Source organism: Bemisia tabaci, chromosome 8 (assembly GCF_918797505.1).
Source record: "Bemisia tabaci chromosome 8, PGI_BMITA_v3".
Lineage (NCBI taxonomy): Eukaryota > Metazoa > Arthropoda > Insecta > Hemiptera > Aleyrodidae > Bemisia > Bemisia tabaci.
The window spans coordinates 8,948,428-8,965,539 of record NC_092800.1 but is presented as its reverse complement, the minus strand read 5'-3'; the positions used below and the strand labels follow the sequence as shown (position 1 = coordinate 8,965,539).

General features: G+C 38.4%; 1 protein-coding gene and 1 long non-coding RNA gene across 2 annotated transcripts; one reads left to right on the top strand and one right to left on the bottom strand.

Moving 5' to 3' along the window:
- Positions 1-1,338: 1,338 nt before the first annotated feature.
- LOC109043258 (phenoloxidase 2) lies at positions 1,339-16,574 on the top strand. Its single transcript, XM_072303150.1, has 10 exons — positions 1,339-1,708; positions 2,543-2,751; positions 5,512-5,659; positions 6,766-6,873; positions 8,458-8,622; positions 9,205-9,333; positions 9,813-10,025; positions 10,371-10,509; positions 12,160-12,404; positions 15,576-16,574. The coding sequence occupies exons 1-10, from the start codon at positions 1,490-1,492 to the stop codon at positions 15,759-15,761; spliced, it is 1,761 nt and encodes a 586-aa protein (XP_072159251.1). The 5' UTR covers positions 1,339-1,489; the 3' UTR covers positions 15,762-16,574.
- Positions 1,937-6,833, bottom strand: LOC140225204 (uncharacterized). The gene is made up of 3 exons (XR_011900335.1): positions 6,495-6,833; positions 5,056-5,283; positions 1,937-2,777 (listed from the first exon to the last, which is right to left on the bottom strand). It is a non-coding gene; the product is annotated as an uncharacterized lncRNA (long non-coding RNA).
- Positions 16,575-17,112: the final 538 nt, after the last annotated feature.

Here is a 17,112-nt window from a genome sequence, read left to right as displayed (position 1 = left end):
ACTAAAAATGGCCTGAAACTGTATGTAACAAGGTGTATATTCCAACGCAAACTGCCTGAGCTCAACACTCCCCCCCCCTCCCCCTCTCAGTTTTGTACTGGTACTCATTGCAGTTAAACATATTTTACTCTAAGTGTAATTTTTGGAATTTCTTGGCTATGACGATTTCCCCGCGGAATGGTGTGGATCCTGCACCATTTCTCCACTTTGTTACTGTCCGTGTAAATACATGTTTTATTCGAGGAACTTTGACAACTATCAAAAGTTCATATGACGTTTTTCCTTAGCACGGCAGAATATCTGACCTCATTATTTTTCATTACTAGATTTATACATGAAACCGTTTTCTTACACACAATATTTCCGCATGCCCTTCGTGGTGGTTCACCTACTACATGCGATCAATAAAGGACAGCCGAATGTGGATATTTGTGATGTAAACAGTGCAAATGAATCTTAGAACACGTTTTTACAGCATTCATCAAATTTGAATTTTCATCACTTTCCCGGATGAGGAGAGTCAAAAAGTGCTGATGAACAAATATCCTCTGGATCGCACCCAAGCCGGCTGTTTGCCTCACTGTTTGGGATAATGCTAAGTTTGCCGTGCTCAGGATTGCATTCATTGCACATTTCGTCGCTCCTCTGACGTAAGGGCATATCTCAATTTCTACGTGAGCCCTGTTCTGCGTATAAATCAATGCTTTTCGTGGCTCATGCGGAAATGGAAATACGCTCTTACGTCAGAGGAGCGACGATTTCGTCGTTTCCTAGACGAAGGAACATAACTCCATCCCGAGGTTGCAAAATTAACGCAAATAATGACATTTTTTACAAGAATGTAGGTACCTGAGCAATTTTCGACCAATTTTTTCTGATTTTTGCATGAGATCAGATGAATAATCAGTGAAATTTTCAATCAGAAATGCCCAAGATCCTGCAGTTAAAATTGCAATTTGCAAGAGGAACTTTGGCAACATTGAAACTTAGTTACGTTCTTTCGTAGAGAAATCGACGATTTGTTTCTTTTAGATCGTTATGGCGAAATTTAACGACGCTCTTTCCAGATTGCGCTTTCGTGATTTTTTGCATGATTTACTCAAGTTCACGAGCAAAGACGCGACATTATCTCTTCCGGCGGTTCATGGAAAAAACGCGTGGCATGCGTATTCAGGAAAGGGACTGTAATAAAACAGGACTGTGCATTTTTTCTAGACAGGGAGGATACAACACACACTGTGCCCGTGTGCCCTTCTCAACTAGCAATTAGGGATTTTTGCCGTCAAATTATTTGATTCTTGAATGTTAAATTATGTAATTAATTACATCAGTCACTAATTTTTTTCAATAACGTCATCTATTTTCTCATCGGCATTGAAGATTGACCTCTTGGAATCATTCTTATTTTCAAGTATAATATTATTACTCTAACAGTGATTCAGTGTTCATTGTGACTTTCCATCCGATTTTCGCATGTCACACTCGCGGGATGATTTGGATTGCGACTATTTCTATTACGGTTGTCGTGAATATTTTGATTCCTTCCTCCGGAACTTCGCTTGTGACATTGAATTTTTACAACGATACGGGGGCCGTCAAATATTTTCTCGACGATATTAACTTGGCAAATCTACCGTACAAGTTCATTGACAGAGACATCCTGAGGAAGGCCATCTTTAGGGCCGAAAGGGGTTTATCCGTTTCCCGCGTAAGTATCAGTAAATTATACTCACTTTTGCTAAATTAATTCCGATTGAAGACATACAATCAGCCAAAAATTACTAAATTTATCTAAGCCCTGAATCGCTGGTGGCTATTCAACTACGCATCTCAATAGTTATATCACAAATTTCACGCATACTCATGATATATTTTCTCATAGAAATGTTAAGCAATGACATTGTAAGGCGAACTTACACAGAATATGTCTTGTAAGTGAGTGGAAATCAGAGGGTATATTTTAGGGCAGTTTAAATCGTTTAATTTCTCTGAAGAGAATGAAATTTGTTATAAAATTAGTAGCAGCTTGCATTACTTACAATTCATGTTACATTTTTTTGGATTTGCATCGAAAACATATTCTCTATCCATCATGAGGGTGTGATGATATGTGTCATGCAACATACATTCATGTTTTGATGATTGCATCCTAAATATCAGCAAAAAAATAAAGAAAATAAAACAAGATCGGTCCAAAAACTGTATTTCTTTGTCTTCATAATGGAGTTTTCACCATCATAAAACAAGACTTTCGGTGAGAATTCAATTTTCTCGGTGAATGAATTATTATTGGTTGTGAGAACTTGATATATTTATGTAAATTTGTTGCTGTATACATTTTTTTTATTTTATTTTAATTTCTTTTTGCCAATACCACCAGGCTAATTTTTGTCCTGCCCATGATATTCAATTTAACTTTTTGAAAGTTTTTCCCGAAATACCAGAATAAACACAAGGGAGATCGTTATTTTTTCATCGCACAGTAAATTTTCAATTTTCAATTCAAATTCTCTAAATATTACACATTTGATTCCTCTCCCAGACTTGTATCAATGGGAACAAGAACTCGAAAACCGTTGATGAGCAAGAGAGAAAACTCTCATATTTCCGCGAGGATGTTGTTTTGAATCTGCACCACTCCATCTGGCATATCATCCACCCGGTTGATCCCCACAATGGTTCTTTGGTTCCAACACACTCGGATAGACGAGGGGAATTATTCGGTTACATGCATTCCCAACTTTTGGCTCGGTACGTATTGCCGCATTGTGCGATCACTGAAAAAAAAGTACCACAATCTGAACTGTACATCTAGATGTCCACGGCCGGATTTACCAATAGGCTACATAGGCTATAGCCTAGGGCGCAACATTCTGAGGGGCGCACAATTTTTGAAAATTTATTCAAAAACGTATTTCCCAAAACCAACTTGCAAACGTAAACGTATCTCAAAACTGTTTAAAATCGTGCTTTTTTAAAGGTGAATTTGAACATTTTCCGGACACCTAACATCCTCCCTCTGATCTGAAGGGGAGGAGCGCCCCCCCCCCCCCACAAGAGCGCCTACTTTTAGGGGCGCCACCCTAAGTTTAGCCTAGGGCGCTAAAAATGTAAATCCGGCCCTGTAGATGTCTAGATGTCATGAGAGTAGTTGCTTGCACTCGCTAGAAGTGTAATGGTACCAGCCAGCGGTATAGTTAGTCAAACTACACTTATGCTGACTGTGAGGGCACCAACTAGAGGTAAGGATGATCCAACCACACTTTCAGGTGACTGAACTATCACAGAAAAAAAAAAAAAAAAAACGTGCTTGGCAGTGGCGTGGCGTGCTTTGAGATTTATCGATTGTTATACCATTTAAACCTATGGTAAAGGATCGATAAACAGGGTGTTCGCAGCGAACACCTTAATAATCGATTCTTTAAGGTACGGCAATTAAGACGCGGAATGCCGCCGCGGAATCGTACGCGGCGGACGCAAGGGAAATCTGTTACACGCGTTTCAATGGGAGCGGCAACTAAGGAGCGGAGCGACGCCGCGGCGTCCGCGGCGTCACGGCGCTCCGATCTGTCGAGAACAGATCGGAGCGGAATCCCTCGGAGATTCCGCCTCGTCCGCCGAGGTTTTCGATGATTTTTCATGTCTCTTACGTGCCGAAACGTGGATCGCGGTGGAGAAACCGATGGGAAATCGCGGGCCATCCTGACTTATTGGATTCATGAAAGAAAAAATTTTTTCAGCACGATATCAACGCATGGCAATCCTACCTCGTGGAAGGTGCAAATAATACCACACAAATAGGTAAAAGAAACATGACACCTTTTTTCCAGGAAATAAATCTATAACAACAAAACGGAATAACTATTTTATGGCTTTTTGGCATCTGAACAATTTATTTATACGTTGCTATCCACCAAAATTCTAAAACTCTTCACCTCTCTTAATTTAAAAATCTAAATTTTCGTTTATACTCCCATTTTCAAAATTATCTGTAAAGACGTTAATAGCCTGAGACGCTGAATGTCTTAAAATTATAATAACTAACTAACTATCTATAGAGAAACCTGATCGACCAATCTTTTTTTGAACATCATGGCTGAAAGTAAAAAAAATGGGTGTCTTTGCTTGCAATGTTGCAACTCTCTGCTCAAGCTTTATTCGTTAATTTGAAACTATTGATAGGGAGCTTATCTTAAACTTTTTGTAAACATTTTATTGCTGTATGTTGGAGTTTTTTGCCAACGTGCGTTAAAAATTGTTTTGCTCATTCAAAAATACTTTTAGAAATTTTACAAAGGGATATTTTGACTGGTATTCTCGTGAAAAATATTGGAGCTTTTGAAACGTGGTGAATGTTCATTGTATAGCAAGGCACAACACACCTACACTCGTGAGTTATCATCGGATACTGATGACGAGATTGCCGACGGACGCGGCGGAATTTTGAAGGCGATTCCGCTGCTTAGTTGCCGGGCACGGCGGAGCGGAAACAAACTCGACGCCTCGCTCGCTCGGGTCGTCCGCCGCGTCAGATTCCGCGGCGGCATTCCGCGTCTTAATTGCCGTACCTTAACCATACGTTTAAATGGCAAAACAATCGATAAATCGCAATTCACGCCACGCCACTGGTGCTTGGTCCGAGCATGATGATTCTTGAATTTGCCGCCAAGAATTTTTTATATCTTACTTTAAGCTTAATTTTTCTTGATAAAAGGAAAATAAGGCTTGGGTTAAGCAAAACAGTAGTTTGTAATATGCAGCGAAATTTTTGATTCAAGAAAAAATAATTTTTGGCGGCAAATTTAAGATTTTCTTTTTCAATGATACCTTTGGCTTGTGCAACTACTCTGGTATCTGGCGCAAAAATCATCTAGAAGTATAATTGTGATTGTTATTCTTTTTCCAGTTGTTCTTGTCGTTGCTTGTCTTTTTAAAAACAGATTACTATGAAACAACTTATCACAGCTGGTAATATTTCCAAATCACGCATTTAGAATATCATTTGCAAGGCGAAAAAAAATCAAAAGAAAAAATTGATCAATAACAATTACTTACATAACAATTGATTCCTTAAAGTAATAACATGTGTTGTTGTCATGTAGGGTAAAGCCGAGTAATGATAGTTCTAATAGTACTGTAGCTTGTGTATACGTGTGTGAGCGTAGTTGAATTGAAGCTGTACTAAACTGGCCTGATGTGTGCTTGTGTTCTTAAAATGCATTGGTTGTTCTTATGCCTGGTTCTCTCAGACATCATAGTCGGAAGAAGTAGAACGTCTTGATCCTAGACGCACAGTTTAAAACATTTGTCAGAAGTTCTTTTCTGGCGTTTAATAGAATTTCCTTGTCCTAACTTTTAATTTTGCACTATCTTTTGTGACCCCTACTTTTTGAATTTTTAAATTCTGTACCATATTTTGATCTCTCCTCTAAGGTGTTAATGGCTAAATTGTTAAAAGCACCAAATAAACGTATCTACCAACCAACCTACCATACTTATCTTATATTTCAGCTACAACTTTGCACGTATCAATGAACGCATGTCTGAAGTATCTCCTTTGGAGGATCTGCAGGATAGACTCCCTGGATTTTACAATCCCATGGTCGATTATTCACAAGGAGTCCCATACACCGCGAGAGAGGAGGGAGCTGTGATCAAGGTGAATCAATAATTTTACCATGGGTATTCATGTGAGTAATGTGCAGGGCCGGAGTTCATTGTAAAATTTCCGAGAAAAATACTTTGACGGATAACACTGAGAATAGTATTTGTTTTAAAAAATAGAACGATGGCTAACGTCGAAAAGTACGTATCCCATCCCATTATACCAGTGGCGTGGCGTGATTGATCGATTGTTGACATTTTCCCATTTGAAGCAACGGTAAGAAAATCGATCATCGTGGTGTTATTTGCGAACACCCTCTTTATAGATCCTTTGCCTCAGGTTTAAGTGGCGGATGAATCGATAAATCGCAAAGCACACCATGCGCTACGCCACTGCATCATATCCAAATATAAGGGTAATTTGATCAGTTGTATCATTATAGTCTTGAAAAAAATCGGACTGTCTGAGCCAGTTTTGTGACTTTGGAATGCATGGAGTTACATTTTTTCTCGGGAAGAATTTCTGATAATTATACTTCAGAAGAAGCTCTTTCATGCCATGCCACGGTGAATAAAGTCAATTATAGCTATCCTCAGAGGTGATATCTCTGTTACTGAGATACTTATGCTGGAACTCGGTGTTTTGATTGATAATATCTATTATTTTTCGCCGCACTGATTGATAATCTTCTGCCATCAAAAACACAATTCTGTAATTTTTGCAAAAACACTCAAGAAATGTGGTGGGTCAAAGGTGCGGATATGCCAAATTTTGAAAAATTGTAAACTTTAGAAAAGTTCTAGCGCATTAATTAGTATATTTATGGACTGGAGATACCGAATGTTTAAAAATTAAATTGAATTTAAAATGAAATAAATGAATTGTTTACCTTGCGACTAATTTCTTTTAATGATACACTTTTTGTACACTATAAATACCAGATCCGACCTTGTAGATAGTGGGATCGTATTCCCTGATCAGGGAAAATTCCTATTTCTTTCAGTGCGTACATTCCAGGAATATTTAATATAGATTGTGGAAAGAAAAAAAAGAAAAATTATTTTTTATAGTGATCCATCATTGAATATTAAATACTTTGGTTCAGGTCATTTGCAGGAGTAAATCATTGTAATTAAATCATTATTCTACTGAATTTGCAGGATTTCATTTACGATGAAACCGACGGGACAAGAAGTAAAGTGACTGTCGAAAAATTGCAGCTTTACATGGAACGAATACAAAATTCCATCAAAAGCAACACTTTAAACGTATGGTATAAGTATGTCGTTTCATTTTTCATTTATTAGTAACCACAAATTCTAAGAATATGACACTATGACCACTATGTCTTAAGTTGATGTTGCCGTGTACAGACTTAACACGTTGATTGCAATCAGAAATCATATAAATTGTTGAGACCTCGCATTGTCGAACTATAAGGCAATACTGCGTCAGAAGACAAAAGTTAAAACCGAAGATAAGCACATTTTTGACCTTGTTGTGTATATTCTCCAACTGCAATGCCACATGTTTCCTTTTGTCTGCCAGAACTTTTTTAAAATTTAAGAACATCACTTGGACGTATTTCTATCAAACAGACCTATGTGGAGGTGAGAAATATGGGGTGTTGTCGCGTGTTACGCAACGCCTCTTCAAAATTCACCCGAGACAGAATATTTCTTCTATCCCTTTCTCTCCCATTTCTTCTGTCTCTCTCTTAGTTTCTACAAGTCAAGCATTTTCAGGCCTTAAGCCAATGCTTGAATACAATCAGACGCATGATCACATTTCTTTAATATTTTTTTTTATCAATGCACGGGATGGCTGATGCAATGAAGCCTAAATCTTACCGTGAGAGCTCGTCTTCTACGACTCGAAGGACACTTCGGTTTTACACATCATAGCGCGACTACATGTCAATTTTCATTCGCTCAACCGCAAGTCGGATTTATATGTAACTTCTTGTTCAATTTCTAATATCCGTCATATCCATGTATAATCATCCAGGCCGTGAATAAAATTCTGTGTGATTTTACGACTTTCTCTTTTTCGTTCAAATCTTGCTCTCCCACAATTTTCCGCCGCGTCAAGGGTTGTTAGATGTTTCAGTCCGTCTAAAATTCAACCAACCCAAAGTGCGCGACAGGTGTGCTCGTCGAAGCTGCATAAGAAGCAATGTTAAAGTGGGCGTGATTCCTTTTGAAGAATTGGAAAAGCGGGATTTTACATTCTATCAAACAGACCTATGTGCCAATTGAATGCGGAACTCATGAGCCGCGGGCATGGCAAGAGAGCGTTGTGGACAGGGCTCATGAGTTAAAGACACGGATCCGCGGATCGGAGTCTCCATCGTCGCCGCTGACGTCACTGGCGCTTCATTATTCTCATTCACTCTTACGGCCAGAGAACTAACAAGCACACCCCATATTTCTCACCTCCACATCGGTCTGTTTGGTAGAAATACGTCCACTTAAAAATTGACCTACTCGAAAAAAATCCAATTTTCCCACACTCCTAACTTGCGACGCACATCACAGATGATACAGAAGGAGCATAGCAGAGCACTGAGTGTATGGCCCATACACTCATAGTGCTCCGCTGGCCGGTCCTGCAAATGCCAAAAAATGACAAACAAAATCGGAGTATTGGCTTGCAGTTATGATTTGTTGTAATTAAGGGAACACAATTTTAAAATAAATTAATATCCGCCGAGAGTTCAAACTCTGATTTTCCTACCCAGTTTCAGAGAACTCGCTTCACTAAAAAGAAAGAAAAAAAACCCTGTAATTTTTGTAGACATCTCAATCGTTGTCCCTGTTGTTAAAATATAATAGCTTTGCCAATTTTTACAGATAAATGGAACTGAAATAAGAGAATCAAATAACGAATACATTGACATTTTAGGTAACATCGTTGAAGCCTGCAGCAAAACTGTGAACCGTGAATATTATGGTAACTTACATAACTACATTCACAGAGCAATATCTTTCGCTAATGGGCCGGATGGAGTCAAACAGGTAATGAAATTTGACATTATGAGGTATGTAGGTACAACTTAGCGATTTATGCACCTGTATTTGAACCTAATAAAGCGCATCGACACATTTCTTGCGCGCGATAAGTACCTCCGGTGTTTCATTTCTTCCAAATAAATGGAACTTTTTCCATGTTGAAACTGCTATATTTTATCCGAGCATCGACCTCTATTAGCTCCATTTTTGTAAAAAAAAAAAAAAAAAAAAAAAAAAAAAAAAAAAAAAAAAAAAAAAAATTGTACGAGTACCTTTTTACATAATTTTCTACGGATATGGGGATGTCACGGACTCGCCCTCAATTGATCTGACATCTGACTGAGGCTCAAGTTATAGTTATTTTTCCCTTATTAAACGATTCAGATAAGTCTCAGCGTATTTTATGACATCACACTTTCCTCGGATCAAAAGAAAATAAGTGCACCACATATTGATAGGACAGAAAATTAGCTTCCTTTGCTCTTGATCCCTGAAAAAAAATTGAGCTTTGGCACTCTCAATTTTTATTTACAAAACATCTTAAGATATGTACAAAAATAATGATCGTAGCATTTTTTTGCATTACAGGCCGGTATGGGTGTCATTGGTGATACGAATACTGCCGTGCGTGATCCCATCTTTTACCGATTGCATGCCACGACTGAGAGGCTCTTTCGTCAGCATAAAGACCTTCTCTCGCCTTACAGCGTAGAAGAGGTAAGTGAGGACCGATTGTGAAAAGAAGTAGAGTAGAACGCGGATATTATTATTATAGTTATAATGACAAATCGGTCATAAAAACTAAATATCTTGTCGGTCCTGTGCCTAAAATCCCATTGATTTAATGTAATTTTGCATTGGTATTAACGACAATCGGCTGCAACGACCAAAATATAAGGCTGGTCCTAAAAAGGTCTTTGTTTATCCAATTTCCACTGCATAAAGTTATTTGTGCAGGTTTACACTCGGAATATTTCGCAGAACTTCGCTTTATGGTAGTAGAGTCGTGCTTCTCGATTTTTTTTACGCTCTTTTAATTGGAGCAGCGATCCATGAGATACTTTTTTTGAAACACAAACGTTGATTTCTGAACATTATGTCAAAATTTTGCCGGACTTCTAAGATTTTTAAGCCAGTAGAAAACTGATTAAAAATGTATCGTTTTCAAAACCAATTACTATTCTTCTTTTTTCTAGCTTTCGTTTGATGGTGTCTTCTTAACCGACGTAATTATCAAGCCTGCTCAGGTCAATCACAGAATTTCCAAGTCTTTCGGGGATAATGTACTCGTCACTTTTTGGGAAGAAAGTATCATCGATATAACCAAGGGGATGTCCTTTGGGCCTACGTTTCCCATAAACGTATGCCATCGGCATTTGCAGCATGTGCCATTCAGTTACGAAATCACTGTAAGTTCTTGGGTGTATGTTTTAACGTTCATTACGGCTGTGTAATTTTCTGTAATTTTTTAAGTCTCCATTTTTCAATTACGCACTTCATTTACTAAAATATGGTAAGCCTTTTTAGCATGATCTACTGAACCTATCAATAGCTACACCCTCTGATGTTACTGTATATCACACCTTCGCAAAATGCCATACTTGGTGAAATGTATTCTTTTGTCGTCTAATTATTCGACTTGCCTGTCTCGATGCATTAATGACGCAGACGGTAAATTAAAGATTATTGGTGGATACGTAAGGCAAGCAATCGAAAACGAGAAAGTAGATCTAATGTCAGTTCCCCATTTATAGGTGGAGAATTATACCGGTAAACCGTTGAAGGGAACGGCAAGAATTTTTATGGCACCTACAAATGACGGAATGGATACATATTTAAATTTCGAAAAACAACGTAAACTTTTTGTAGAAATGGACAAGTTCGTGGTCAACTGTAAGTATACCTCATTTTTTTTCTACCAAACTCTTATTGAAAATTGAATGTTTCAAAAACCAATAAAATAAAATAAAAATGTGTTGAAAGGAAGGTCAGGGCCGGATTTGGGGGTGGCTACATGGGCCGCGGCCCATGGCGGTAAATTTAGGGGGCGTAAAATTTTGTAATTTTTTTAAATGTAGGTATAAAGAAAAATCGGATTCAGAAAAAAAATACAAACTGGAAAAGGTGACAAAATCTCTCATTTCCTGAGAGTATACGTCTAATTTTGTCGTATTTCTGTGATACAATAGACAGCACCTTTAATTAGTCGAGTTAAGACTAAGAGAGAAACCGAACAAGCAATTTGGCCTGGAACGGCGCGGCGCAGAGAGCTATGATGACGAGAACTTGAGATGAAAAGGAGAAACCCTCGGCGCGGCGCGGCGGTCGGCATGCAATACGTATTAGCGCCTACAAGACTGCTTGAATACTTCACACATTGCATCAAAGACAGTGCGGCCGCTGCGGTCAGCAGCGGGCGGCGTGAAACGCATAGCGCCTACAAGACTGCATAAATACTTCACGCATTGCGTCAAACGCAGTGCGGTCAGCGCGGCGCGACGGCGGAAGTTAAAATTATTAAACCGCATTTGTGTTCGTTCTTTCATAATTTTTTCGTTCCTTTCTTATAAATGGAAGGCCTTGTCCACACAGAGATAGGTTTATGGAACTTAACTTTCTCGCAAAGTTCCGTGAACTTTTGCTAGTAGTGTTGACAGGACACTCGCAAAAAAATGTGTCCAACACGAGTAAACGCGTCTTATGCAACCCTCCCCCTCCGGCACGTTCACTTGATGGTTTTCATTGTGTTTCGAAACGAATGAGAAGGGGGCGGCAAAATACAGGCCGCCCATGGGCGGCAAGTAAGTAAATCCGGCCCTGAGGAAGATACTAAAAGTCGATTTAAAGAAAAATTGGTGAGAGAAGGGAAAAATCTGAGTTCATCTCCGTCTTTGACAGTCATCAATGGATGGAATTAGCCTCATCAGACGATTGAAAAAAATTGATCCTATTTGTTAGGCGCATGACAAACGGAGTGTATTTACTAAAATAGCTGAATGAGCATGTACATATTTTGTCGTTTGTAGCGGAAAATATTTCAAATTCGGAGAACGGAAAATTTTATGAACTTTTGGTTGCTAAATCCGAAAAAATTATAAAAGTTTTTTTCCGAATATGGACCAGTCTTCTCTGAAATCACATTTCCACCAAAGAATTCTATTTTCCCGGTAAAACTTCGGTACGTTCAAAATCAACGTACCTCATGCTTGCGTTATTTTGACCGTGCACCTGTACTATTTGGATTGCATTTTGCAAAAAGGAACCAGAAGAATTGCGATGATGCTAAGATTGTGCATTTCCATCCTTTGCAATTAAATTACTGAAACCATGAAAAAATGTGAAAATTACATTGTAGTTTAAATTTACTGTTTTTAGCGAGTAAAATAGAAACTGTTAATGGATAGTCAGGTTTTTCCTCCAAGACAAAAGAAGTTGCACTATCTTCGCAACATTGCAATGATCCTGGTTCCTTTTTGCAAAATGCAATCCATTTATCAAACCTACATTTTCATCTTTATTCACAGTAAGTTCTCAATTTTCTAGTGAAACCAGGCGTGAATTATATCAAAAGAGAATCATTAACATCCACAGTTGCGAGTCCTGCAAATTTAACGTTACATTTCCCTCCGAATCCATCAATGGAGTGGACGGCTGAACAAAAGCTTGAACTTACGAGAGTCGTTTACAGGGGCTGCGGATGGCCGCATCACCTTTTGATACCGAAAGGAAGGTCGGACGGCCTAGGCGCTCATCTTTTCGTGATGATCTCAGATTATGGTAGAGACAAGGTAAACATGGTGTTTTCACTCATTCGCATAGTAAGTTTGTATAATATTAGAATCTTATACATGATGAGCGCGGATTTGGCAAGACGTTTTAGTTGTAAAAAACCCCGTTCCCGAACTCTTGAAAGAGATGTTTATGGAAAGGAGAAATCAATTAGGTTCCATTAAGTTACAGATCTCACCGTTTTTTTCATTACGCAAACGATCATCAGTAGCATCGAAGATGAACCGACATTACCGAATGCAGCGGTGAAATATTCTGCCGTGCTAAGGAAAAACGCCGTTTGAACCTTCAAGAGTTGCCAAATTTCCTCGATAAAATGTTCATTTGAAGAAAGTTATGAGTATTTTTCCTTGAAATTTTCAGGAACTTCGGGTGAAATTTATTGAAATAGCCGTCATGCACGCTGGCCATTTCGATTTCCGTTGATATGTTTGCAGTAGTGAATGCATAGCTTAAGTGCGCTCCAGCCAGAAGTGTATTCAGCAAATGAGTTGTTTTCATAGGATGATTGAAAATAAACAAGTGGTACGGAATAAATCAAAAGAATATGAACTATGCAAAACGATAATCCAGGTGTCGGAACTTGGCTGTTTTGAAAACGCCTTCAAATGCGGCGGGATACCTCACGCGTTCCGGAGAGTTCAAATAGTTGTATCATTGCGCCGTAAGAATGTGACGGAAGATTAAAATGGGAATAGCCTCCATGCACGCTGAGCTTGTCGATTTCCTTTGACATTTTTGCAGTGGTGAATGCATAGCTAAAGTGCGCTCCAGCCAGAAGTGTATTCAGCAAAGGAGTAGTTTTTATATAATGATTAAAAAATAAACAAGTGGTACGGAACAAAACATAATAATAGGAACTTAGCAAAACGATAATCCGGGTGTCGGAACTTGGCTGGTTAGAAAACGCCTTCAATTACGGCGTTATACCTCACGCGTTCCGGAGAGTTCAAATAGTTGTATCATTGCGCCTTAGGAATGCGACGGAAGATTACAATTGATTTAGCCTTCATGCACGCTGGGCTCGTCGATTTCTTTTGACGTTTTTGCAGTGGTGAATTCATAGCTAAAAGCGCTCTAGTTAGAATTGAATTTAGCAAATGGGTGGTTTTTATAGTATGATTGAAAATAAACAAGTGGTACGGGATAAATCAAAAGAATATGAACTATGCAAAACGATAATCCAGGTGTCGGAACTTGGCTGTTTTGAAAACGCCTTCAAATGCGGCGTGATACCTCACGCGTTCCGGAGAGTTCAAATAGTTGTATCATTGCGCCGTAAGAATGTGACGGAAGATTAAAATGGGAATAGCCTCCATGCACGCTGAGCTTGTCGATTTCCTTTGACATTTTTGCAGTGGTGAATGCATAGCTAAAGTGCGCTCCAGCCAGAAGTGTATTCAGCAAAGGAGTAGTTTTTATATGATGATTAAAAATGGACGTATTTATGCGAAAAGGCGCTAAACGCCATTTCCAAACTTTTCAGTAAAGCAAGTTTGGCTAAAACCATTGGCGTTTCCGTACTAATGGACCGATTTTAGTTTACATTAGCTTGTTTGAAAGCTGAAGAGTTCCTCTAATTACACACTTTGCCATAATTACGAAAAAATGCATATTAAGCTAGATACAGAGGATTATGCACGTAGGTCCATTTGATTTAATGCGCTAACCCGGATTCCGAATTAAATGAAAAGGAGCTATCTCCACTCGATTGACGCGCGCGCGGCAGAACTTGATGGAAACTCGGCGAAACTTGGTATAGGGGGTATTATTGGATGGGAAACTCGAATTTTGGGTCAAATTTTGAAAATTCAGAAATCCAAGATGGCGGACATGGCCGTATGGCGTATTTATACGAAAAGGCGCTAAACGCCATTTCCAAACTTTTCAGTAAAGCAAGTTTGACTAAAACCATTGGCGTTTCCGTACTAATGGACCGATTTTGGTTTACTTTAGCTTGTTTGAAAGCTGAAGAGTTCCTCTAATTACACATGTTGCCAAAATTACTAAACCTTACGAAAATTGCGCCTTAGGAATGCGACGGAAGATTACAATTGAATTAGCCTTCATGCACGCTGAGCTTGTCGATTTCCTTTGACATTTTTGCAGTGGTGAATGCATAGCTAAAGTGCGCTCCAGCCAGAAGTGTATTCAGCAAAGGAGTAGTTTTTATATGATGATTAAAAATAAACAAGTAGTACGGAACGAAACATAATAATAGGAACTTTGCAAAAGGATAATCCGGGTAGCGGAATTTGGCTGTTTTGAAAACGCCTTCAATTGCGGCGTGATACCTCACGCATTCCGGAGAGTTCAAATAGTTGTATCATTTCGCCTTGGATATGTGACGGAAGATTACAATTATTGCGAGCTGAAGTATACCTGATAAATTGAAAAGAAAATATTCATAAGTTTACCCAGAAATTCGTGTTTTATCGAAGGAAATTTGGCAACGCCTGGAGGCTCATGCGGCGTTTTTCCTTAGCCCGGCAGTATAAGCCACCAAAGGGAGCATTACACCCTCTCATAAGCAATTTTCGAGCCTTTTTTTAAGTGACCTGTCTCCTTCCTTGCACTTGGAAATGGAACATTTTAACTGCACTTCGTGGATGAATACATTTGAAAATTGTTTGTTAATCTGTGGAAAATGAAAAAGCACAAAAACATAGCCCGAATATACGAATAATGAAGAAGAGAATTAAAACATGGGTAAACAAGGCTAAAACACTTTAACACCTATGTTTTAGCCTTGTTTACCCACGTTTTAATTCTCTTCTTCTTTATCCGTGGAAAATAAAATCGAGCTTCCTTCCCATGAGATGGAAAACAGCTGAACATAATTTATTTCTTTCTTGAACAGTTTCCTACGACGCTATTTGATTTTCCTTCATTAGTCAAAGTAGGCAAGACTAGGCTCTCAAATACCAGAATAGTTGTATCAGCCGAAGCAGGGGCTTTTCTTTACCTCATAATCTCTCTGACTCTATTTTATTGTTATCATTACTTCACCAATACTGCATCGTATTTGTCATATCAAAAATTGTCACCCTAAAAAAATCCCCTAGTGGTGAGAGAGCTTCGGCCATACTATCAAACATTCTTACTAACTTAAAAATAACGATGATCACTTTCAGCATACTAATTACGACTTATCTCGTTTTAACTTTCAGGTGAAAGAGTTGGCTGATGTAGACCATGAATCTGGGAATAGCCTGTGTGGTTTAAACGGGAAACTATATCCAGACCGACGGCCAATGGGGTTTCCATTTGATCGGAGGGCAAAAGCTTATGACATATTTGATTTTCTGACTCCTAATATGATTGTTAAGATCGTAAATATAACTCATGTTGAATAATGAAGAGCCAAGTCCGATAAACTTGAATTCATGAGGTAGCTTTAGCCTTTTTCCAAAGCTGTTTTGGAAAGATAATTCGTGTCACTGCATACGGAAAGAAGCTTTGGAAAGAACAGGCATGATCTGAATCAAGCCAAAATTCAACTGTAAAGTAAAATACCACTCACGCAGAGTGAACGCATCATTGTTAGGCCATCCGGGAAATATTGTAACGAATCTTTTTTTCCCTTCAACCTTCCCGAAAGCATTATTAGTCATCGTTTTCGGTTCGGGATCGGGAAATATTTTTTATGTGTTTACACACTAACCGTGTTTCACCATGACTTATCTATCATCATAAAAAAACTCTCCAGCCCCCAGATCAGATTATCGATGAAAATGCATATAATCAGTGCAAATTGCAGCTGACAGAATTGAAGGAGCTTTTAATACGCTATGTAAATGATAACACGGTCTCATAATATTGATCCTTGTGCAATGACTAACAGCGACTTTTCGAACACAAATGAAATAGGATTAGGAGTAAGTTTTCCTCCTCAAAATTTATGATTTTCTGGCTTTTAATTAATACCGCACCTTGACAGTGAAAGAGGGAGGAGAGAGACCATCAAGTGGTAGCAAAAAAATTGTACCAGTGATTGATGGATCTAAGTACAAATTCATTTTTCGTACCTTATTTCAAAAAAGGAAAAAATCTTGAAAGCTTAATACTTCCACAATTTGGACTCTTTTTCTCCAAACCTCATAGCTCGGAACGAGGGAATAATTTTTATCTCAACCGTCTCAAAATAAACTTAACATGCTCATAAATGAGCTTTTTTGTGTTTATGTTCAAACTTTCTTTTTTTCTTTTTTGATTATTAATGAATGATCTTTGTCATACCAGTGTGTACGGAAAATACAATCATCAATTTTAAGCTGCACAAAAGACCATAGTATTATCACGAAAAATAAATGTATTTCTTTCACAATTTTTGTTGTGCGGAGGAAAAAGTTTGTTGCGTTTAAGAGATGACTTATTACACAGAGTAGAAATTCAGTTGTGCCGACAGAAGTTTCTTGGTCTTAATCATTTTTTTTTGCTCAACTCAACTAAAAGCATTTCAAAATTTTTCATGAAATTTCCATTATCCTGACTGAATTTTAGCTGACGCGCTAGTAGCTCTTTTGACGCGACAAACACATACCTCAGAGAAACAAGATAACTATCAAGGAAACAATGTTTTTCGTTGCAAAATCCACCATTTTTGTGATGGTCCTGTGATGATATCATCCAAACTGTTAGAGAATATAAAAAGGTAAAATGGACAAAGTATCAGAGAACCTAGTCAGAGGGCAATATCGTTTCGAC

Excerpts from the sequence above, each read along its gene's own strand:
- LOC109043258 (XM_072303150.1), top strand. The coding sequence starts at position 1,490 with ATGATTTGGATTGCGACTATTTCTATTACGGTTGTCGTGAATATTTTG. Across the intron at positions 8,623-9,204 it reads GGCCGGATGGAGTCAAACAG|GCCGGTATGGGTGTCATTGG; the intron begins GTAATGAAATTT and ends TTTGCATTACAG. Across the intron at positions 10,510-12,159 it reads GGACAAGTTCGTGGTCAACT|TGAAACCAGGCGTGAATTAT; the intron begins GTAAGTATACCT and ends TCAATTTTCTAG.